Source organism: Sciurus carolinensis, chromosome 8 (genome assembly GCF_902686445.1).
Source record: "Sciurus carolinensis chromosome 8, mSciCar1.2, whole genome shotgun sequence".
NCBI lineage: Eukaryota > Metazoa > Chordata > Mammalia > Rodentia > Sciuridae > Sciurus > Sciurus carolinensis.
The window spans coordinates 148,088,535-148,112,227 of NC_062220.1; the positions used below are offsets into that span (position 1 = coordinate 148,088,535).

Genomic DNA, 23,693 nt, shown 5'->3' on the forward strand with positions numbered 1-23,693 from the left:
CAAAACCAAATTTCTCTATTCATGAGACATGTCTGTTTTATGAGTAATCACACCTGCTCTAAGCCTCTGTCACTTGTTACTTTTATAATCTTGAGGATAGTGAACAGAAACCCAGCTTCAGTTTCCACATGGTGTAGTTTCTTTGTGTCATTGTTAACATCTTAAGTATTGTTTTGGGGAAAAATATGAACTACTGTCACTTAACGTCCTTCACACTGAGCACCTGCTAGTATTCACAGACGCCGTTTATTAATACTGTGCAATGTCCCGGCTCCTTGCTAAGTGCCTCACGTGGTCCGTCCTATTTATGTCTTAAGACTGCCATTATCTTGGGTAAAATAATTTTGGAAAGGAGACAACGGGCTTGGAAAAGGTCCCAAGATCAGAAAAGCAGTAAATGGAGGGCAAAGGCCGACAGTGCGGTGCAGTTGCGCTGGGCCCCGCCGCGAGCGCGCTCCGCCACTCGTTAGAGTTCGGGGGACGCGACCGTTTCAGCCAGAACGCCGCTCAGGCTGGGGTCTGCGCGGCCCCGCTCACGCCTGTCGCGAATTCGTCCCACAGTCCGACCTCTGTGCAGCCCCTGGGAGCAGAGGACTTGCCTGTAGCCACGGCCGAGACGCTAAGCCAAGGGTGAAAGCTGCGGAGGGGAGGGAAGCAGCTGGGGCTTTCGAGATCAGGAAGACGTCCCGACAGCGGACGCGGGGACTGTCCTCGGGCGGCGCAGGACGCGCGGCCCGCGCCAGCCTGCCGGATGGAGGTGTGCAAGGACAGACGAGTGGCGCTAGCCGGGGAACTCGGCCCGGGAAGACTTCGGGAGCAGCGCGCGCTGGGAGCCCGACGGCGCAGGGGCCGCGCGGGCAGCGGGCGCTGCGCCGAGCCCGCCGCGCGCGGAGCCCCGTCCCTCCGCCCCGGAGGCGGAGCCTGCCGCCGGAAGCGGAAGCGCTCGCCGGTGCGGGGCGTTCCCGGCGGGAGCGGCGGGGCCATGGAGCACGTGACGGAGGGCTCCTGGGGCTCGCTGCCCGTGCCGCTGCACCCGCGGGTGCTGGGCGCGCTGCGGGAGCTGGGCTTCCCGTGCATGACGCCGGTGCAGGTATCCGTCCCGGGGCGGGGAGGGAGGCGGCGCCCGCGAGCCCGCCAGCCGCAGGGTCCAGGCCCGCGCGCGCTGCGTCTCTGCCCCGAGCCGAGCTCTGCCACGTCTCCGGCGGTCTCGGCGAGGCGAAGCGGGTGGCCGTGACCACCGCGCCTCCCGCCGCCCTGCGCTGCGGCAGCCCTGGGGTCTGTTTCCTGTCCTGGCCCTTCCCTCTGTCTGTGAGACCTCGGACAGTGACTTCACTCGCCTCTCACCTCTGTGCTTCACTTTCCTTTTCTGAAATGACGAAGGTGACGTTACCTGGCTCCTAGGGTTGTGGGGATTAAATGAGACTGCATGGGCCCCTGTGGAGCTCAGGGAAGGTTGCCTGTTGTGTCTGTGGGAAGGTGCAGTATAGTGGCACAGTGCCTTCCTTTATTAAGGAACATTTATTGAGAACCTGCTGCGTATCAGGTACTTCTCTAGGCTCTGGGGACTTTGCCGTCTTGGTTCCTACTCGTGGGCTTTCTTTTCTAGGGCAGCTAGAGAAAGAAGTAAGGGGACGAGGTGATTTCAGCTGCTATGTGTTAGGAAGGAACTCTTAACGGACTGATGGCATAGACAGAAGCGGGCCTCTTTGAGGAGGTGTCATGAGCTGAGACCTGAGTGATGGTGAATGGGCTGGAGGTGATTGGGGCAGCTCATTCCAGCAGAGAAATGCCAGTAGATCGTGGTCGAGTAGCTTGAGTCACATAAGAGATGAGCAGGGCAGGGCTGGGTCATACAGTCAGGCAGGGGCTGGAATTATATTTATTTATGTAGGTATGTATGTATGTATGTACATATGTACGTACATACGGGGGTTTGAACCAGGTAGCACTTTACCACTGAGATACATCCCCCAGCCCTTTTTATTTTTTAATTTAAAGTAGTCTTCCTAAGTTGCCGATGTGACCTTACACTTGTGCACCACAGTGCCCGGCTGCTTGGGTTTTATTCTAAATGTATGGAGAGGCCATCGTCTGTGGGAAGCGGTGTACAGGAAGGGATGTGATGCTGCGGAGAGAATGGAGGAAGCAGGGAGGTCCCCCAGGAGGCCGTTGACCATGAGGAATGGTGGGGGGGTAGAATGGGAGCAGTGGACAGTGAGAAGGCACATGAGGGTGGCTTTAAGATGGCTGAGGGGCTGGATGAGGGGTGATGACGGGGCTCCAGGAGGATCCTGGGGTTCTGTAGCTGGGTGGATGGTGTTCCGTCTGCCAAGATGAGGAAGGCTGGGAGTGTGACAGGTTCAGGGGGAGATCAAGAGGGCTCTGTTTTAAAAGGTTGAGTCTGTCCCTAAGACCACTGGGAACGATGCCGAGAGCAGGCAGGCTGAAGATAAAAGCTGGGAGTGCCACGTGGTGCACCTCGCACAAACCAGACCCAGTCTCCATCGGAGCGCGTCACCTAGAGCTGTCCGTCCCCTGCCCCAGTCAGCTACGCGCATGTGGCTTTTGAGCACTTGAAACGTGGTTAGTCCAGATTGAGATGTGCTCTGTTAAAGTAACACTGGATTTTGAAGACTGGATCTGAAAAAAAGAATGGAAAATAATGATTAAATGTTGAAGTGACAGTATTTGAATGTGTGGCTAAGTAAATATTGAATATTATTAAATGTTAAATAAATGTTAAAATTTATTTCAGCTGTGTTTTTTTTACTTAAGGTAGTAACTTGAAAATTTAAAAGCATGTATGGTTCATATTATTTCTGTCGGATGACAGTGGTCTAGAGCAAGGTCTGCAGCCTTGGTGATTCTAACATTTGAGCTGGAAAACATTGTCGTGAGGGCTCTCTGGGGTGTCCTCGGATGTTTATCAAGATCCCTGGAATCTGCCTGCTAAATGTCAGTAACAGCAACTTCACCCTGGGTTTTGACAATTGAAAATGACTCCAGACATCACTTATGTTCCCCGGGGAGGGAGGACAGAAACCTTCCAGGTTGATAAGCACCTGCGCAGAAGCAGGTGGAGTGGTCTGACGTGCTGTGGTAGGGCTGGGGACCTGCTCTGGGGACCAGGAGTGGAGTCCTGGGGGAAGTGACCTCAGGGCCAACACCTGAGTCTGCTTCAGACTTAACTGCTTTGGTTACTGAAGCCAAAAAGCCAAACTTTTTATGAAACTTGAAGGACCTCTTGTGTGTAAACTGGAGGGTGTGTTTGAATGCCTGTTCTGGTTTGGCCACCAGAGCTGGAAGATGCCTAAGATGCAGTCTTTAACCCCTTTCTGGCCCAAGGAGGAAAAAAGAGGGCAGGACTCGAATCCAGGACTCCCATCACATGTCTGTGCAGACACCATTGCCATGTTTGAGTCAGGACCCCCCAAGGTTCACTGTGCCCTTAGCCCCCTCTGTGCTCTTAGGACGTGGGCCTCACCAGTGAATTACCAACTTTCTTTAACTTGGTTTTGCAATCTCTCTCTTCAGTCTGCAACCATCCCTCTGTTCATGAAAAACAAAGATGTTGCTGCAGAAGCGGTAAGTTCCTCCTGAGATACAGCCTGTCCACGTGGTTTTCTTCAAATGAACTGTGTGGAAAGCAGCACAAAACCCAGTCCTCCTTTGCAGGTCACAGGTAGTGGCAAAACACTGGCCTTTGTCATCCCCATCCTGGAAATTCTTCTGAGAAGGGAAGAGAAGTTAAAAAGGAGTCAGGTGAGAGGAGCTAACCGGATTGTCACTTGGCTACTGGAGAGTTCACAGCTGAATAAGAAGCTGGTCAGAAACTTGAGAAAATAGAAGATAATTGACCCACATTATCTGAGATTCTCTTTTTGAATTTGCCTGCTTGTTAAAATTTATGAACCCAAAATTGAAGCTGGGGTGCTTTTGCAGTCATTTGTAGAAATGCTTTGAATTTCAGCCCGCGTGCTATAAAGAAGTGTCCTTTTTGTGGTCTGTTTAGTACCACATGTTTGCACATTTTTGTGCCTTTTTTGGGTGATTTTGCTGTTTGGTTGCCCGTAATGTGGTGCTATGGTGCTGTGGAGTGTTCTGAGTGTAAGAAGGCTCTGAGGAAATCTGTAGTGGATGAACTTTCCTTAAGCATGAGTTACAGAGCTGTGAGTTCAATGTGAGTAAGTCAGCAATATTTACCGAATACGGTGTTTTTAACAGAAGCCCACAAAAAATGAGGTTGTGCATTGATTGGTTGGTGAAAATGTGCCCAGAGATTGGCAGGACCCTGACTGTATTCCCCTAGAAGCAGTGATTCAGTGCTCACAGTGATGGCAAATGATCATGAGTTGGAGCTGTGGACATGTGGCAGCCAGGAGTCTAGGAAGTGCTGTTCCCCTGGGAACCGTCCCCTGGAGGTGGTGGGTGCTCTAGAGCCCTGTGTTCTGCTAACCATGCCCCTTCCTCCACATGGGTAGGTGGGAGCCATAATCATCACCCCCACTCGAGAGCTGGCCATTCAGATTGATGAGGTCCTTTCGCATTTCACGAAGCACTTCCCACAGTTCAGGTAAATTGGATGCAACATCTCTGTCAGCCACAGGCTACTGTTTTGCTCGACGTGCTCAAAGACCTGTTGCTCTCTTTTTTTAGCCAGATTCTTTGGATTGGAGGCAGGAACCCTGGAGAAGATGTCGAGAGGTTCAGGCGACAAGGGTGAGCTCGCCTGCTTCTGCTCCTCTCTGTTGCCCTTGGTGCTGCACTGGCGGCACCACGCATGGCTGAGGCCTGATGCCTGACGGAGAGTCCCTGAGCGCCCGCTGCCCAGAGGTGCTTCTGCAGGCCCAGCTCCTCGGGTCTTGCAGGTCAGCCAGTCCGGGCCACATCTGGCCCAGTCTGATTCTCTCTTACAGTTGAGTTTCCTGGGGTTTGCAGGCCCCAGACACTGGTGCGAGGTCAGGCCTAGCAAGCCTTTCTCTGTGGGACTTGCCTCTGACGGTGGAGATCAGGACAGACAGAGTAGCAAGTGATGAGGTTGTGGTTGTCCACTGGTGAAGTACCGACACAGCTGGCGGATTGGGCCCAGCCCGAGCTGCTCGTGGCCAGAGCCAGAACAGATCTCCCTTGGGGCCCTCGCCCTTTCTCCATGGCTGACCCACCTCCCCTTCCTGGGTGTTTTTTCCTCACTGGGGTTTGTGTGACTTATGAAGCTTGGTGTTTTGGTAACCATCTCTGATATTTCCAAGGTCCAGAGTTGTGTGGTAAATTCTTTCTTTCTTCCCAAAGTGGAAACATCATTGTGGCGACCCCAGGCCGCCTGGAGGACATGTTCCGGAGGAAGGATGAGGGCTTGGACCTGGCCAGCTGTGTGAGGTCCCTGGAGGTCCTGGTGCTGGACGAGGCGGACAGACTTCTGGACATGGGGTTTGAAGCAAGGTACCCCATTTTGGGTTTCTTTGACTTGGGGTGTGTAGGTGATGGCTGGAAGAGGAGAGCGGAGTGGAATTCCTTTATCACTTAGTGACTATTGGTTAACCTCATTGATACTTCAGATCACGAGGTAGGTGGACCCTTCAGATTCTGTTAACTCAATTTTATTTATTTTATCTTCGATCTTCTTAAAGTGCATTTTCCCCCTGGTTTTCTTAGGTTTTTGTTGTTTTTGTTTAGTAAACGGACTTTTTGCCAGTTGCAGTGGCTTGTGTCTACTATAATCCCAGTGACTCTGGAGGCTGAGGCAGGAGGACCTCAAGTTTGAGGCCAGACGGGACAACTTAGTGAGACCCTGTCTGAAAATAAAAAGTAAAAAGTGCTGGGGGTGCAGTTCAGTGGTAGAGCGCCACTGGGTTCAGTCCTTAGCACCAAAAACAAAACAGCAAACAAACCCAGATTTTGGGGGGACGTAATTCACATGGCATACGGTTCACCTACATAAAGTCTACCATACTGTGTTTTTTAGCTTCAAAAAGCTTTGTCCTAATTTTACACTATTACTTGACCTCTGAGTATAAACATGTAGTTTATGCTCATATTGAGAAGCCTCGGAAGAATGAAAGTATAGAGAAACAAACATCACTCATAATCTCAGCTTCCAGTAACGTCAGTTATAGAGATTTGATGGCTTCTCCAAATGCGTCTTTAAATACGTGTTTCATATCATGAAAGCACTGACTGTGACTGTTGCTGAGTGACGGAGTAACTGTAAGATCTCTCGTTTCAGCATAAACACCATTCTGGAGTTTTTGCCAAAGCAGAGAAGAACAGGCCTTTCTCTGCCACACAGACGCAGGAGGTGGAGAACTTGGTGAGAGCAGGCCTCCGGAACCCCGTCCGCATCTCGGTGAAGGAGAAGGGTGTGGCGGCCAACAGCACCCAGAAGACCCCCTCCCGCCTGGAGAACTACTACATGGTGAGCACGGGCTTGTCTGCTCGAGCCTGGGATCCAGAATGATGGCGTTGTCCTAGGGATGTGCTTGAGGCTCACAGGGAAAGTAAGTGTATAAAATGAGACCCTGTGAGCCAGTTGCAATGGCTTAGGCTTGTAATTCGGTGAGTCAGGAGGCTGAGGTAGGAGGATCACAAGTTGGAGGCCACTCATAGCATATTAGCGAGACCCTGTCTCAAAATTAAAAAAAAAAAATAAGCACTGGGGATGTAGCTCAGTGGTAGAGCACCCCTGGGTTCAATCCCCAGCACCCAACCACCTCCCTCAAGAAAGAGAAGGACCTGTGACACACTAAGAATGCATTTGGAGACAGAACTGGAACCCATGATCTGAATGACAAATGGTCCTACCTTTTGAATGAGTGACTGAGTTAACTTGGGCATAAGTGTACTTTAAGCATGGTCTCCAAGGACAGTGTCTCTGAACTTCCCACCCCAAGTACCAGCTGTTTTTATCACACTGGCCTGGAACCGCATGGTTTGGTACTGTGGTTCCGGGGTTGGTAGCATGTCTGTGCCATGAAAGGACACAGTTAGATACACAAGCCAAACAGAAAATCAGGTGACAGACTACAGGAGCGACCTAGATGTTTTGCTGTGCAGCCTGAAGTTTCCGCGTTTCTGACCTGCATCAGTCCTAGCTGTCATTTTCTGTAGTTGCCTTGCAAGGCAGTGGACAGACTTTGGGAACTTTCTGAACTAGGTAGACTGATTAATCTTCAGACTACAGTCTCTGATTCTGGAGAAAATTGGACCCCTTAAAACTTAAGACTGGTACTCTGGAGAACAAGTTCAAGGTTAGTCTGGGCAATTTAGCAAGACCCTGTCTCAAAATAAAAAATAAAAAGGATTGGGGAAGTAGTTCAGTGATAGAGTGCCCCTGGGTTCAATCCCCAGTACTGCCAAAAACAAAACAAAACAATAAATAAATAAATAAAAAAGCCGAAATTGAAGGTCTTAATTTTATTTTTCCTTGTATTTTGCAGGTGTGTAAGGCAGATGAGAAATTTAATCAGCTGGTACATTTTCTTCGAAATCATAAACAGGAAAAACACCTAGTCTTCTTCAGGTAACCCTCTGGGTTCTAGTTGAGAGTCAGGGATTCAACTGCGCCTAGAACATGCAGGTGCAGGTGGCCCTTGGGTTCCAAATTCCATCTAGGATGAATGCTCTTCTCTCAGGGTGTGCTAGGCTGAAAATAATTGAAACCCGACTTCTGTGGCTCTGACAGGAAGGGTTTATTTTCTGTAGTCAGGTGCACAGGTAGGCAGTTTCTGACGTCACGTCTCGGCAGTGTCGGGTAGTGGGTCTGTGGTTGTCTTGGCCTTTCTCTCCTGAACCTCACCTGTAGCTTCCAGGCGGCTACTGTCATGCCCTTGTGTCTGCACTGAAGGCAGAGACAGGAAACGTGGGGCGGGAATGGCAATGTTATTTGTATCAGTCCTTTTCTACCATAAGCAAAAAACCTTCTGGGAGACTCCTCTGCCCTAGCTGACTGACGCTAGTAGAGGCAGGTGAAGAAAGAAGATGTTGGGAATGGCTTGGGCATGGCACCCAGGCTGTCACCGTGGGGTTTGTCCTGTTGTCACAGAGCAGGATAGCAGTGTGTGCGTTCCTCAGCTGAATCAGCCCCAAGTCCACGATGTCTGGGAGGGACCTTCTGCTTCAGCAGACCTGGGTTGTTTGCTGAGCCCTTGGGAATCCCGCTCTCGGAGGCAGGAGCAGTTCTCCAAGAGGAAGGAGAGTAGCTTGAATCTCGCCTGCTTGTCTTACGTCCTTCTTTTCGTCCTGGAGGACCGCTTCAGCTAAGCCTTTCTCAGAGCCGGGGGACCTCTGGCTGGATGTCTTTGGACAGTGGGACACACCCTCAGAGTCTTGACTCGGTCCACCACCTTTCACAGACTCGGGTTTCTGGTGGGGCTTAGCGCGGGTGCTCTCCATTCACCCCTGGGCGTAGGCGGTCCGTCTTCTCACCCTCTTTTAGTGCTCCGGTCCCGTTGCAGGAGGGCCAGGAGGGGCATGCCTCTGAGCCCTCTGTCCCCCGACAGCACCTGCGCCTGTGTGGAGTACTATGGGAAGGCTCTGGAGGCCCTGGTGAGGAACGTGAAGATAATGTGCATTCATGGGAAGATGAAGAACAAGCGCAATAAGATCTTCATGGAGTTCCGCACGTTGCAGAGGTGGGCTGGCTTCGCTGGCAAGTTGAGGTCCCTGGCCACGGGCCTTTCTAGGCTCCCACGCTCCCCTTTCTCCCTGCCTGGGGCCCCCTTCCATCCCATACCCACTATCACACCTCCATAGAGACACCCGGAGCCCCTCCTCCCTGCTCCCTGCACACTTTGCTGGGCCCCTGGCTTACTGAGCACCCTGCCTGCCGTAACCTCGTGTTCCGTGTGTTCCTGGATTTCCTGGTGCCTGGCTCGGAGGGGTTCTGGTGACTGTCCACTGGAGGAGTGGAGCAGAACAGGGCAGTTCTGTGGGCTCACGGGGACAGAAGCTGCCTGTGGGTCGTCAAGGTGATGGCCACCCAGCACGGACCTCGTGATTTCCTCATGAGCATAGCTTGTTTCTGTTTTTCTTAATCACTGCACAGCTACATTAAAGAACTCCTTTTTTAAATGTGTATTTTTTAGTTGTACCTGGACACAGTACCTTTATTTTTATGTGCTGCTGAGGATGGAACCCAGGGCCTCACGTGTGCTAGGCAGGCACTCTAGCAGTGAGCCACAACCTCAGCCCTACATTAAAGTACGCTTTTTAAAAATTATCATATATATATATATATTTTTTTTTTTTTAGTTGTTGATGGACTTTTTTCCCAATATTTTGTTTTAGTTGTAGATGGACATAATACCTTTGTTTTATTTTTATGCTGTCCTTTTTTAAATGTGTATTTTTTAGTTGTACCTGGACACAGTACCTTTATTTTTATGCTGTGCCGAGGATCGAACCCAGGGCCTCCCGCATGCTAGGCGAGCGCTCTACCACTGAGCCACAACACCAGCCCGTTAAAGTACTCCTAAGGGCAAAGTTGAAAGAGGTGTTTCTCCACTTCTGCCGTGTGGGTCTGCGTAAGCTGCGGGCCTCTGTGGCAAGAAATGTGCTGCGCCTTTCCATGGTGGGCTCTGCCCTCAGCCCAGCAGCCCACTGCCAGATTCTGGATACTTTTCTCACAAATTCAAAGACAGAAATTCATGGACAACGGAAGGCAAGAGTGAAGGGAATAGGATTTATTCAGGAATAGGAACAGCTCCGGCAGGGTGAGGGGACGACAAGGGGCTGCTGCCCGAGTGTGCTGGGCCAGGCTCCACGTCACGTTTCTGCTGAGGGCTTGGGAAGGTGCCAGTGCTGTTGGTCAGCTCTGCATCTCCGATTGGCTCTGCCTCACCTTCGTTTTCTCACCACTAAAGCAGGAGGTTGAGGTCGTGGGGCTGTGAATACCCGGGGGTCTGGGCCTGGTGCTGTGTGCAGTGGGCATCCACACCAGACCCAGCTGGACCTCCGCGTGCCTCAGGCCCACACTGGCATGGCGGGCTCTCCGCTCCTGCCCTGCTCCCAGCCCACCTTGCAGCCTGCCCCGCCTCTGCGCTGTGGCTGCTTGCAAGGACTTGGCTTCAGAACGACAGAGTGAAAGTACCACTGGTTTTCCTGAAGTGGCACCAAGATAGCCCACCAGTTTAGTCTTTCAGTGGAAATACACCGATCAAAAAAAATACTTGCTTTATCTCCTAACCCCCATTTTCTTTGGGAATTTGTAAAGTTATGGAGATTCTTAGGAGGAAGAAAAAAATAAAATATTACCATCAGGGAGTATTAGCTTCTGTGATATGCTTATTAGGTGTTTTTATCTTTAATAATACAATAGTTATAGGTATAATTATAAGAGTTATGTTGTCAGGCATGTTATTATAGCATCAGCCAGCAACTCAGGAAGCTGAGACAGGAGGACTGGAAGTTCAAGGTCCACCTGGCAATTTACTTATTTATTTGGTACTGGAGATTTAACCCAGAGGTGCTTTACCCATGAGCTACATCCCCATTTTTTCTAGTTCTTATTTTTGAGACAGGATCTTGCAAAGATGTTCAGTTCCTTACTAAGTTACTCAGGCTGGCCTTGAACATGTGATCCTCCTGCCTCAGCCTCCAAGTCACTGTGATTACAGGCATGTGCTACTATGCCTGGCCAGCTTGGGCAACTTATTAAGATCATGTCTCAAAAAGGGCCGAGGGTGTAGCTTATTGGTAGAGTGCCTTTGAGTTCAATCCCAATACTGGGGGGAAACTATTTGCTTCTGTGGATAGTCCAGAGCCTCTGTGTTGCTGTCATCATTGAGGTTGGTAGACTCCCTGAAGGTGACAAGATGACCTCCTTACACTGAACCCTTGTTTTCCTCCTCTAGTGGGATCTTGGTGTGCACTGACGTGATGGCACGCGGGATCGACATTCCCGAAGTGAACTGGGTTTTGCAGTATGACCCTCCCAGCAGCGCCAGGTACTCAGGGTAGAGTGGACCCTCTCTGTTGAGGACTCGAGCTCACTGACTGGGAGTAAGAGGAAGACAAACATAATGACGTTCAGAATATTATTTTAAATAGCAAGAATAGATTAATGGGTGAATAACCTGTGGTATATTATTTTCAAGTACTGAAAGTTCTTGCTGAATTGCATAATAGGCTGTTTTAAGTGGGAAAAAAACAATTCAAAATACCATATATGAAAATCACAATTATTTTCCCCACATAAAAAAAATCCTGTAACATAAGCTCCTAAGTGATGATAATGGTTACTTCTGAGATTACAGGTCTTTTGTATTTTGTTCTTTATAATTTTCATTGCGTCCCAAATTCTCTGTGTGATCCTGTCCTGCCCGTGTGGTCCCAGAGAAGGGGCGAGTTAACACAGGCGTGCTTGAGCCGCGCTGGCACCTGCACTCCTGGCTCCTGTGGTGCCTCTGGTAGCCACTTTCCCATGCTGGTCAGTGGCTGGGTCAGTGTGTGGCCAGAGTCTGGGCTCTGCTCACGGCCACCTGGCTCCTGTCCTGTATCCTCACAGTGCCTTCGTGCATCGCTGTGGCCGCACAGCCCGCATTGGCCATGGGGGCAGCGCGCTGGTGTTTCTCCTGCCCATGGAAGAGTCCTACGTCAATTTCCTGGCGATTAACCAAAAAGTAAGTTGCTTCCCTTTTTGTATAGAATACCCAGTGACAGGGCAGCTGTGACAGTTCTTGTCCCGAGTGTGGTCAAAGGATTAGATCAGGGTGGGTGGGGGGTCTGTTTTGGAACCTGGCTGGCCTTGAGGCTGTGGGGCCAGGGTGGCAGCCAGTCTGCGCCCAGGCCAAGGCCACACTGGGGACATGGCCAGTGTTGCTGTGCTCTCCTGTCAGAGCAGAATCATGGGAAATTCATTTTCAGATTTTCTTTTAAAAATGTAAAATGCAGGGACTGGGGATGTAGCTCAGTTGGTAGGGCGCTTGCCTCACAAGCACAAGGCCCTGGGTTCAATCCCCAGCACCACACACACAAAAAAAGTAAAACACAGGGCTGGGGTCGTGGCTCAGTGATAGAGGGCTTCCCTAGCAGGGAAGGCCCTGGGCTCGATCCTGAGCATCACAGAAAAATAAAATAAAGGTATCGTGTCCACCTACAACTTAAAATATATATATTTATTTTAAAAATGTGAAATACAGGCCAAGGAACATACTTGGGCTGGATTTAGTCTTCAGGCTTTCAGATTAAAATGGATTATTCTGCCGTTGGTGCTACTGACTGGCTTTGCGGGGGACCCTGGGGATGAGGCCTCAGCCAGGGAGGTGAGAGTGTGGCCTCTGCAGTGTCCCCTGCAGGAGATGAAACTCCAGAGGAACACTGTGGACCTGCTGCCGAGACTCAGGTCCATGGCCCTGGCTGACAGAGCTGTGTTTGAGAAGGGCATGAGAGCTTTCGTGTCCTGCGTCCAGGCCTACGCGAAGCACGAGTGCAGCCTCATCTTCAGGCTGAAGGGTAGGTCGGCTCTTCTGGTTTTACACATACAAAATCGCTTTGCTTGTCACAGCGCGTGGTGTGGATTAGCCTGTTTTCCAAATGTCTCAGGTGGGGTCCTTCCTAGGCTTAGAGTAGTCACTCAACTGACTACGGGGTGCTCAGTGTCCTCTTTCCTGTCACACTGTAATTGTTGGGACTCTCATTAACAGGGTCTGTGAAGTCCTTTGGTCAGAAACATTGTGTTGTGAGGACTCTTCTGTCGTTGGTTCTGTGACCATGTTCTGGTGTGCTAACGCTGGTGTTTTGGTTTAATTAGATCTTGATTTTGCTAGTCTTGCTCGAGGTTTCGCCCTGCTGAGGATGCCCAGGATGCCAGAACTCAGAGGAAAACAGTTTCCGGATTTTGTGCCTGTGGACGTTAATACCGACACGATTCCATTTAAAGATAAGGCTAGAGAAAAGCAGAGGCAGAAACTACTGGAGCAACAAAGAAAAGAGAAAACGGAAAATGAAGGGAGAAGAAAATTCATTAAAAATAAAGCTTGGTCGAAGCAGAAGGCCAAAAAGGAAAGGAAGAAAAAGATGAATGAAAAAAGGAAAAGGGAAGAGGTAATAAAGCTTGCAGTTTACTGGCTAAATTTCAACTTACAAATTTGAGCAAATATCATGGTAGAATGTTTGAATGTAATAGAACGTAGGAGTCATGTGAGGCTGTCCCATTTCTTTATTGTGTTGGTCAGCAGGGTGGGAAACATGTTTGTGAAAGCGGACGTGAGCAGAGTTCCTCACTAAAAACTGCTGGGCATTCCTGTGATCTCAGAGACCTGGAAGGCCAAGGCAGGAGGACTGCAACTTGGAGCCAGCCTTGGCAACTTGGCAAGGCCTCAGCAACTTAATGACTGTCTCAAAATAAAAAATAAGGGCTGGACAACCAGGGAAACAAAAGTTGTACCCTATGTGTGTATAATGAATCAAAACTTAAAAAAAAAAAAAAAAAAAATTAAAAAAAGGGCTGGGAAGGTAGCTTAGTGGTGAGTGCCCCTGGTGTTCAATCCCCAATATCCCCCCTCCACACCCCCTCAAAAAAAGCCTGTTGATTTCACGCTGTTGCTGAGAAATTCAGTTTTTGGTTTCTTGTTTGCACTCAGGGTTCTGATATTGAAGATGAGGACATGGAGGAACTTCTTAATGACACAAGGCTCTTGAAAAAGTTTAAGAAAGGCAAAATTACTGAAGAAGAATTTGAGAAGGGCTTGTTGACAAGTAGCAAAAGAGCCACAACAGCAGATCTGGGGATCTCAGATTTGGATGATGACTGACTGCTGATTCCAGTGCCTCCGGTGAAGCACAGGTGGGCACAGCTGGCCCCACACTCAGGGGACACAGGAGTGTCCTGGAAGCTGTTCTGTCAACTGGGAGGCAAGGCAGGGACTTCACACCTGGGAATTCCTCCCTAACAGCATACCAGACTTGAAGTCCAAGAAGACAATCTGAGTGTAAATAATAGATGTGTTTATTTTGGGGAGTCACCTGTAACCAAAGCGCTTTTTCCTGAAGTTATTTTGTATACCGAAGCATACTTACTGTAGGCTTTTTAAAGTTCCTAAGGGTGCCTGTAGCCCCTGGACTTCACTAATCCTCTGCCCTGCACAGAGCACCTGCAAAGGTGGGGAGTGTACCGGGAGTCAAGTCTCCAGTGCTGTTTCACTGGTGAACATCTGGAGACCAGGAAACTAATCATTCTGGGGATGAATTAGTGATGGTTTCCGTCTTCTGTTGAGTATTTCGAGTGTATCCTCAGCCAGTGCCTTCATGTGGCATGGCTGGTGACGTCTCACTGCCGTGACTGATGTGTGGGGCCTAAGGTCAGCCTGTAGTATTGAAGCAAATGTATCAAAAGCTTTCATACAATTTATTTGAAAAGATGCTGAATTTGTTGCCAAATATACTTTTTAAAAGCTGTTTATGACCAAATGTGTTTACAGGAAATTCACATCTTTTACAGATTCAGAACCTGTTTACAGGTACTGCGGCAGGAAGGTGTCTGATGCCTGCGTGCCTGTGTTCTGGGTCCAGTGTTCACTCGCTGGCCAGGTCCTGTCCAGGGCAGGGAGCAGGTGCAAGCCAGCAGGTGTCCCTTGCCTTTCTCACAAGCTCCGCACGTGGCACACATCCTGCCAGCTGCTGTCCCTTGGGGTCTGGCTGTGGTGAGGGCCCCTGCTTTTCAGCTGCCTTGCTTTCTTGGATGCTTTTGGCAAATCAGCCTAGAGTGGCACAAGAGAAAGGGTGCTGGACTTGGTCTTCCATCGGGGCAGTGGCCAATAATCTAGCTATTTCTGGACAGTGAAAGTTTCTGGAAGCTCTATGCTCATTTAGGTTTGGTTCTAGAACCAAGAGCACATTTTTGATGGGACTGAGATGAGTAAAAAAGATCCTCCAAGACTTGTGATTGAAGTCCACAGTACACAGGTCTTCCACAGAATGGTTCCTTCTGGCTCACAGGGGTCGAGGCTGCCTGTTCTGCCCCAGGCGCACAGGCTGGACGCTGGTGGAGGACCAGTAGTTACAGATAGAGCTTGATGAGTTCATCGCTGACTGCTGAGGGTGTCAGCACACCCAGGTCTGTGAATAGCAGGGTGATTAGGGAAGGAGAGGTGTAGTCCACCCACGGGTGCTCCTCTCTGAGGTCCTGTCCAGCCTGGGCAGACTTCAGAGTATCTGCCTTGTACTGAGGAGAGAAGAACCTGTGTTAGTCTGCGTGGCACAGCCAGCGATCTGTGCTGCTGTCGGTGTGCTGGTCCCGAGGCTGCTCGGGCAGTGAGTCGGGGAGGGCAGACCTGCCACTGTGAGCCACATCATAGTGGCCTACCAGCCAAGGACGAAGCAAGCAAGAAACCTAAACCACAGGCCCCTCACAACTGCTGGGCTCCCTTCTCCGACCTCCCAAGGCAACCACTTAGAGTAGCCATGGAGAGAAGCCCAGCCAGCCCTGCCAAAAGCTTCCCACCACCATCAGGTAATACCATCCTGTTCCACAGATAAGGAACTGAAGTTCAGCAAAGGGACTTGGTCAAGGCTGCGAGGTTTGTGAAAGGTGGAGGTGGAAGGTGCATGGGCAGTGGACCCCAAGGCTGGGATTCAGCTGCTGGCCTCCTGCCTTCTCTCCTGCGCAGAGTGCTGCCTGAGTGAACCAGGCTGAAGAGAGTGAATTCTGGGGAAGGAGGTATCCCTTCAAGTTCAGCATAGACTCAAGGATTCCTTCAGACAGGACAATCTTACCTTAAATTTATCTGGGACGTCTTCCTGGTTTAGTGGGAAGAGCCGCACAAACTTGAAGCTTTCTGCAACTACATAGAAGGGCTTGTTCTGTGCCTTGGCGCACACGGCCATCTGGTGGCTCCCAATCTGGGGGTCAGGAGGTAGAGGGTGAGCTCTGAGCACACTTGAACTTGGGAGCAACAGAAAGTGTATAGACGAACATAATACGTGATTCTTACTTAGGAATCAGGACCCTTAAAAAAAGAAAATATTTCTCCAAAGATCTGCGAATGACCCTTATGTAAGCGCAAAAATGCTCAATATGGTTAGTTGTTGGGGAGGGAAACGAAATGAAAACCACAATGAGGTATGCACACAGCTGCGTGTCCATCAAGAAAACAGTACGCAGTGCTTGCTTTGGCAGCTTGGATACTAAAATTAGCATTCCATATTAGTGTGTGTGTTAAAAAAAAAAAAAAGATAGCTAGGCGTGGTGGTGCACGCCTAGAATCCGTGTGACTCAGGAGGCCGAGGCAGGAGAATCATGAGTCAGCTTCAGCAAAACTGAGGTACCAAGCAACTTGGTGAGACCCTGTCTCTAAATAAATACAAAAAAGGGCTGGGGATGTGGCTCAACTGTTAAATGCCTCTGGGTTTAATTCCTGGTATCCCTCCCTGCCCCCCAAAATAAAAAGGTTTTTGTTTTATGTATCTATCTTAACTACTTAATTACCTAATGGGAAGGGGTTATAGCTCAGTGGCAGAGCACTTGCCTGGCACATGTGAAGCACTGGGTTCGATCCTCAGCACCACATAAAATTAAATAAATAAAAATAAGGTATTTTGTCCATCTACAATTTAAAAAAATTAATAAAATTTATTTTAGCCAAGGGTGCTGGTGCACACCCATAATCCTAGTGGCTCAGGAGACTGAGGCAGGAGGAACTCAAATTTGAGGCAAGCTGAGGCACCTTAGCAAGACCCTCTCAAATTTTAAAATAATAAATAAAAATAACAATAATAGTAAAAATGGATGAGAATGTAGCTCAGTGGTAGAACGCCCCTGGGTTCAATCCCAGTATGGGGAAAGAAAATTCATGAAACTTTTCCAAGTTAAGCAGCAAATAGAGAAACTAATGAAATATACTAAGGTCAAATATATGCTTGGTTAAAAACAGAAAGCAAACAAACTGCACTTTCCAGCTAGAACCTCTTTTGTGAAAATATAAATCACATCGACTTAATTTTTGTAGATCTGTCTTTTAAGGAAGAAAATACGAGCTCAATTTGGTTGACTGTGGCAGTGGCCACAGGAACGGAGTGAAGTCCTGATGCCAGGATCAGGAGGGGCGTGAATCAGGACGCAATGCTGTCTGGCACCCCATTAGCAATATAGCTCCTGTCCGGAGCAGGACCTGGGCAGACCGCTGCTCCTACCTTGTTAATAATGCCGCCATTTTCAACGACTCCCTCAGCTCCAACTATGACGAGGTCTACCTTCTCCATGATGTAGCTGAGGAAGGAAGTCAGAAGCGCGTTATGCTTTCTCTCCTTGGATCTAGTTGGCAGCATCATTTCTGATACTCCATTTTCATCATGGCAAGTCCCCCCACAACTGTCTTTGCTCAAAAGGGACTTAGAAGATACCAGGTTCCCTTGAGGAAGGGTCTTTACTGAGAAAAACTTATTATGTGATTGATTGTTCTGAGTTAGAGGGTGGGAGGGATGGGTTGGCGAGGTAGAGGATTTACAGGACAGAGGGAATACTCAGTGTGATATTGTAGTGGTGGGTACATGTCATTATACAGTTAGCCAAACCCCAAAATGCAAAACCTCAAGAGTGACCCCTAACGTACACTGTGGACTTCGGCTGGTAAAGATGTGTTGATGTAGAGTCACCATTTGTAACACATACTACTCTGGCGGGGACACTGGTAAAGGGGGAGGTTTGCCTGTGGGGTAGATGATTATGGGAAATCTCTGTGCCCTCCCATTTTGCTATGAAAATAAATCACTTTAAAAGGGGGGGGGAGGGGGAGGACTTAACAGGAGGCATCAGCCCCTGGCATTGTTAGCAGTTCTGTTAGCACAGGCATTAACGTCCCTCTGACCACTACCCCTCAGTGTGATGGGCTACACTGCCTGACACATGTGCACAAGCATGTGTGTAGCTCAACCAGAACTGTGTCCCCCCTTATTTGTGTGCACTCAGTTCTGCTTCAACACAAATAAAACAAAAGTTTAAAAACCCAATGTGATCTGAAGTTGGAAACAAGCCATTACTCAAGAATATTCCTAGTAAGAAGAAAGCAATTTACTTATTTACTTTTTTTTTTTTTTTTTTTTTTTTGGTACTGGGGACTGAACCCAGGGGTGCTTTACCACTGAGCTGTATCCCCAGCCCTTTTAATTTTTTCAGTTTGACACAGGTCCCACTTCATTGCTGAGGCTGCCCTTGAACTTGGGATTGTCCTACCCCAGCCTCCCAAGTCTCTGGGATCACAGATATATGCCACCATGCCCAGCACAATTGACCTTTTAAATGAGCAAAATAAACAGAGTTGCTCAAAGTGTGCTCTTCAACACATTTCTAATTTCCTTTTTTTTTTTTTTTTTTTTTTTGTGGTGCTGGGGATTGAACCCAGGGCCTTGTGTTTGCGAGGCAAGCACCCTACCAACTGAGCTACGTCCTCAGCCCCCTTATTTTATTAATAATCTGACTGTGTTTGTTTCCTAAGAGATCTTTACTCCTATTTTCTCATGTGCACACACTGACGATTCAAGGAAAATGGGATGTGGGTTTCAGGAGGAAAGTGCCTGGGGAGGAGCAGCGCCTGGCACATGCCGAGCGAGGACAGCTGTGCTGGGGCTGGAGAGAGGACTGACTGCCCCAACTGCTGATCGAAATTCAACCTTCTCACTCTTTTTTTTTTTTTTTTTTTTTTAACATGTTTTTAAATATATTTTTTAGTTGTAGGTGGACACAATACCTTTATTTTATTTTTGTGTGATTCTGAGGATCAAACCCGGTGCCTCGTGTGTTCTAGTCGAGCACTCTACCACTGAGCCAGAACCCCAGCCCTGCATCTCACTCTTAAATGCACAGACGCTCACAGCGTGCTAGGGACACAACCCTTACTGACCAACACTCCATAGTCCTGTTTCCTGCACACGCTACAGAGACCTCATAATGGGCTTGCTGGTTTAGGGCAGCTATCAATTAAGACACAAGTGTGGCTTTAAGAATGGGAGTCAAACCTTCAATCTGAAAACACTACTTAGAGTCACCCTGGGGGCAGGCAGGACAGGTGATCATGACAGAGAAGACGGGCACTTACCCAACAGCAGCATCTAGCACCACAGTGACAGGAACGTTGAGTTGACAGAGCGCTTTGGCCATTTTCTTACTGAAGATGACATTGGGAACATTAGAGAAAGTCCCATAGTGATGGCTGGTGAGTCAATTAAGATAGTGATAAATCATGCTAGCTCAAAGCTCAGTTACTATTAATGAACTAAGGGGCAGATCCCAAAACTTTTGGATCAAGGAAACAAGAACTTGGTTTCTCTAGGAAAAAGCATGCATTTCAGGAAAATTTTGTTCAGGCATTTTGGGGAAGAGATGCAAATTCTTACAAAAAGAAAAGTTTTGCTTTTATTATTTTCTGAAAAGATAGGGATGTGAAGTACCTACTCCTTGATGATAACTTTTCAACAACACAATCTTGCTGTTCCTCTGATTTGACTACTTAAGTAAAACCCTGGAGCCTGTATTCTACCCTGTGGCAAATCCACCATGACTGTTCTTCCAGGGGCAGGAATGACAAGATCAAAGGCAACACAGCCTGCCTGGCCAATGTGGCATGTTCTGGTTCCTACTATGATGAACTCCAGTCTTGGTGTGCTCTCCAGAATGACTGCTGGACATATGACTGAACAGGAAGATAGATACTTGCCCCGCCAAATCAGGCTGTGACTCTGTAACGTACACGCTGAAGCGCTTCTTGGCTGCCACGGCTGCTTCGAGCACTCTCAGGACCACTCTGGAGTAGGCGTGAGTCAGTATCCTCTGTGGACGGAGAAAGCTTCGTGAAGGGGAAGCTCCCTGGCGACGGCCCACACCTCTGCACTGTGGTGTGTGCTCCTGGCGCTCTAAGCTCCTCTGTAGTCTTGCCTCACAGATTAACCATCATCAGAAGAGATCCTGAGAGGACGCTGAGTTTCAAGCCCTTTACGAGCTGACAAAGTTCCTGCCAGAGCAATGTAGTGTGGGTCTCCCGCACAGGGCCTGAGAGCCCATGGGGTTCCCTGGGTTGGTTTCCCTATCTCTAAGACGTAGTTTACACACTTGGGCCTACAGGTACCAGGCAGATGACATCAGTCAATGCAGTGGGCAAGGTGGCACCAGTGGCATGGCAAGGCTGAGGGGGACCAAGGTTCCTTAGCTCTTACTGTTTTCACATGGTCCTACTATTGCCAAAATATCTGATTTTTCCAGGGAAGCTGAAAATGTAGTAATTAAATGTTGGCTAATAACTTTTAAAATTTTCATAAATACTCTTTGGGATAAATACAAGTCATCTGTGGGGCAGGTAATGATCTGTGGAAACTTACAAGAGGTCTCTTCTAAGGAAGAGCAGGAAGGGTTGTGTAACAAAGATGGCAGGCATGGTGTCCAGACTCCTGTCAGTGCCTCACCTGACACCTGAGCAGCCCTGCTCTACACGTAGTCTAGATCAGTGCTGAAATGGGTGACACAGGCAGAGGAAACCTGCGGAATAATGACCACATGGCAAGTCCCGCAGGGCTGGAGAAGGCCTCAGCGAGAGGCAGTCACAACTCTGCTTCCACGTGGCCCCAAAAGGCTTGGTTTGCAACTGGCTTTTGTACATGTTCCACTTACATCTATTATGTAATTTATTTAATAACATTCTTCTAAGGTTTGGAAAGGGGTAATAGAAAAGAGGACAAGATTTAAGAGTTGAAATGCAAGTAAAATGCTTTCATTGTCAGTGGAGGCTTAGGTGGCGAAAAGGATGTACGCTGGAGGGAGAGACATCATAAAAGTTTATGACCTGAGCTGGGAGACAGGCCTAACGTGCGGTTCCTGTCTTGCCTCACTTAGACTGACACACATCTGGGAGCCCTGCATTACTGTCATGGCATCTGAAACAAAGTTAAAAGAAAACCTCAACCCAGTAGTTACCGTCACCAGGAAGATGCTTCAAATTAACCAGTGACAAGAGCTGGTCTGTGTGGATTTAATAAACTATATATCCAATCATAAAAATACTTCTTTAGAAAAACTTGTTAAATCAAGAATCGCCAATGCTGTCCCAGTGTTTTCCTCTGCCTGTTTACAATGACAAGCATCTATAGTATCTGTTTCCAGAGCACTGAGCCCCTAACGTACCATCTCACTTAGTCCTTGCGGTGACCTATGAGGCAGGCATTGTTGTTGCCCTTACTGAACAGATGAGAAGTTGGAAGAACCTGCCCAAGGTTACCCATCAAGTGAATGGAAGAGCTGGGATTTTAGCCCCAATCGTTTGATTCTAAAGTCCTTGCTCTGTTACCACGTGTGCTAGATGTCTACTCACCGCCCCATCTTTGATGAAAGTATGGCACAGATCAGCAATTTTGTTTCTTGATAGGGATATTCTCCTGAGAAAAAGTTCTCCCCGCTCAATCATGATCTTTTTACATTTGGAGTAATCCTAGGAAGAGAAGAGCAAGGTGAGGAGAGAGGATCCAGAAAGCTGAGAATATGTGCAGTCAAACAGAGATAAGGAAAGGAAACCCCAGGGCAGGCAGTGGCTTACAGAATACTCCAGGGAGGTAAGGCTGATGAAGCGAAGGAAGAGTTCCCCACCAGAGGACACTGCCACGGAGGAGTCCACGCCACACAGGGTTTCTATGGCGCTGGTGAGATTCGCTCTCAGTCCCTGGATTGTCTCCCCTGGAATGATCAAAGGAGAAATGTGATGTTCCCCTCAGTGTCAGTCCCTTGCTAGATCTGTGATTCATTCATACAGTGACTATTTACTGGTTGCATCGATGACAGGGATACATCAATGAAAAAGGGCTGTTTCCTAGTGGAGGATGCAAACAATAAACAAGTAAACAAAAAAGGAAATAAATTACAGAATGTAGAAAGGACAGAGAGGATCAGAATGATGAATAAGGTGGCCACTTGAAAGAGATGCCGTTTGGAATGAAGACCATTTAAACAGACCTAAATAAGAAAGGATTCAGCAGCATAAAGAAGCTCCAGGCATAGGCCATAACAATGCACAGGCCCCAATCTGGGAATAAACTTGGCATGAAAAATGCCGAGAGGCTAGCAGAGCTGCAGCATGGCTTAGCAGTGGACAAGGCGGAAGGTAAATAAGGTGGCAGATGAGGTCTGCAAGACAGTACCGGGCAGCCTAAGATGTCTGAATGTTACTGTAGCTATAATGGGAAGCCAGTGGAGGCTATTGTAGAAACACGTCCGAAGTCCAGCCCTTCAGTTTAGGGACAGCATCATCTTCATCATCATTAGTATTTTGCTTATAAAGGCATTATGCTATACTCAGATGCTTACACATTTAGATCGGTGAATTAACAGATCACAATGAATAATAACACCAAAATTTATTCTGAAATGTTCTCTCTAGCATCTGTACAGAACCCAGGGCAAGGCAAAAGCTCAATAAATATGTATAAAGTTGAATTACTGCTGTAATATGTCTCATGTTAATATGAGAAAAATGGTCACTTTTGATTCAAAGCATATATCATTTATAAAAAGGATCCTTTCTAATGATAACTTGAGGGCTTTCTCCAGGTTAAAAGGTCTGAAATGAAGAAAGAAGCTGGCTTAAGGATGTAAGGAAATATACATCTCTCACTTTCTACATTTCTAATAGTAATTAGAAGACTTTCCTAAGACCAAGAGTGTTCCAAGGATGACCCTCTTTACCTTTATCTCTCTTCAGGAATTCCAGCAAAGTCCGGATGGCAGCCACTGCTGAGGCCATGTCAGGATCTTTTTTCATCTGAGACTTGAAGTATTCAATTAATTCTGGGAAGGGAGAAAAAGTGACTCATGAGATTCATTTTGCAGGATATAAGGCCAGAAAGATTGTTTGTCATTATTGACCTTAAGAAGCAAAATCATTTTGAAAATACTTTCTTTTTGGGGTGTTTAGCTTCCGGGACATGAGAAATGGTGATAGGCATAGAGACGACACCACTTTACTCTTTCTTACTTTAAGATAGTTATCAGTGTGCAAGGCATAAAATTTAAGCCCTAAAATTAATGTAATGAAAAGTCATTTTTCTTTCTACTCTTTGCTCTAAGTTTTAAGAGGATCCCAGAGTCATCCACCTGTCCACCCCAGTCTATGCTAGTTCACGTCTACTCAACTACACACATGTACATACAGAGTTCAAATTCCACCTCGCCTTTTTTTACATGACAAGTATTGTATTAGTTCGCCCTTGTTTTCCACTTAATAAAACACCTTGATAACCGTACAGGATGAGCAAACCAATGATGCCTTATCCTTTCGTTTCTAATAACAGATCCGATGTGGCAGGAAGCCTTTCCACTTTACGTGGTCCGAGGTCTCATTTTTTCGGAGGCCCAGGGAACGGGCTATGGGTGGAGGGGTGTCTGCGGACGCTCTCAGGGCCCATTCCCTGGATTCAGGAGCAGCGAGGGAGATTTAATTGCGATTACAGGAAAATCCAGCCGAGCGGCCAGAGCTTGGACAGAGACTCTCCCGAGTCCACTCTGGGCTGGTTGGGAGGTTGGTGGGGGACCCCTGTGCGGCTTGGTCCCCCAGCCCGTCCCGACTTACCCTTATCGTCCATGGTGCCTCCGGACCGTGGAGACCTGGGACCCCGCAGCCGCTCGCGAGGCTTCTATTAAGTCCCACGACTGCGCTCGCCAAGCTACAAGCAGACTGCGCGCGGCGCACTCCGACGTCACATCCGGCGCTCTGGGGGCGGGGCCGTAG

At 48.3% G+C, this 23,693-nt stretch overlaps 2 protein-coding genes and 1 non-coding gene across 3 annotated transcripts; 1 reads left to right on the forward strand and 2 right to left on the reverse strand.

Moving 5' to 3' along the window:
- The first annotated feature begins 502 nt into the window (after positions 1-502).
- On the forward strand, positions 503-16,197 carry Ddx55 (DEAD-box helicase 55). Its single transcript, XM_047560279.1, is given in 15 exon segments — positions 503-1,090; positions 3,535-3,585; positions 3,676-3,762; positions 4,482-4,573; positions 4,657-4,719; positions 5,290-5,439; positions 6,224-6,267; positions 6,270-6,412; positions 7,434-7,516; positions 8,496-8,627; positions 10,848-10,940; positions 11,501-11,615; positions 12,279-12,447; positions 12,746-13,038; positions 13,578-16,197. Coding segments are annotated over 15 exon segments (2,025 nt in total). The 5' UTR covers positions 503-751; the 3' UTR covers positions 13,749-16,197.
- Trnaa-agc (transfer RNA alanine (anticodon AGC)) lies at positions 9,378-9,450 on the reverse strand. Its single transcript has one exon. It is a non-coding gene; the product is annotated as a tRNA-Ala (tRNA).
- On the reverse strand, positions 13,925-23,663 carry Eif2b1 (eukaryotic translation initiation factor 2B subunit alpha). Its single transcript, XM_047560280.1, has 9 exons — positions 23,535-23,663; positions 22,652-22,753; positions 21,510-21,646; positions 21,288-21,404; positions 19,644-19,756; positions 19,026-19,094; positions 17,125-17,200; positions 15,709-15,834; positions 13,925-15,157 (listed from the first exon to the last, which is right to left on the reverse strand). Exons 1-9 carry the CDS (start codon positions 23,545-23,547, stop codon positions 14,993-14,995), a joined length of 918 nt encoding a protein of 305 aa, XP_047416236.1. The 5' UTR covers positions 23,548-23,663; the 3' UTR covers positions 13,925-14,992.
- Positions 23,664-23,693: the final 30 nt, after the last annotated feature.

What these genes read in the sequence shown, in the direction of transcription:
- Eif2b1 (XM_047560280.1), bottom strand. An exon ending in ATTCCTGAAGAGAGATAAAG is followed by an intron (nt 21,647 to 22,651) that starts GTAAAGAGGGTC and finishes TGATCATTCCAG; the next exon opens with GGGAGACAATCCAGGGACTG. An exon ending in ATGGCGGCATTATTAACAAG is followed by an intron (nt 15,835 to 17,124) that starts GTAGGAGCAGCG and finishes CCTGACCCCCAG; the next exon opens with ATTGGGAGCCACCAGATGGC.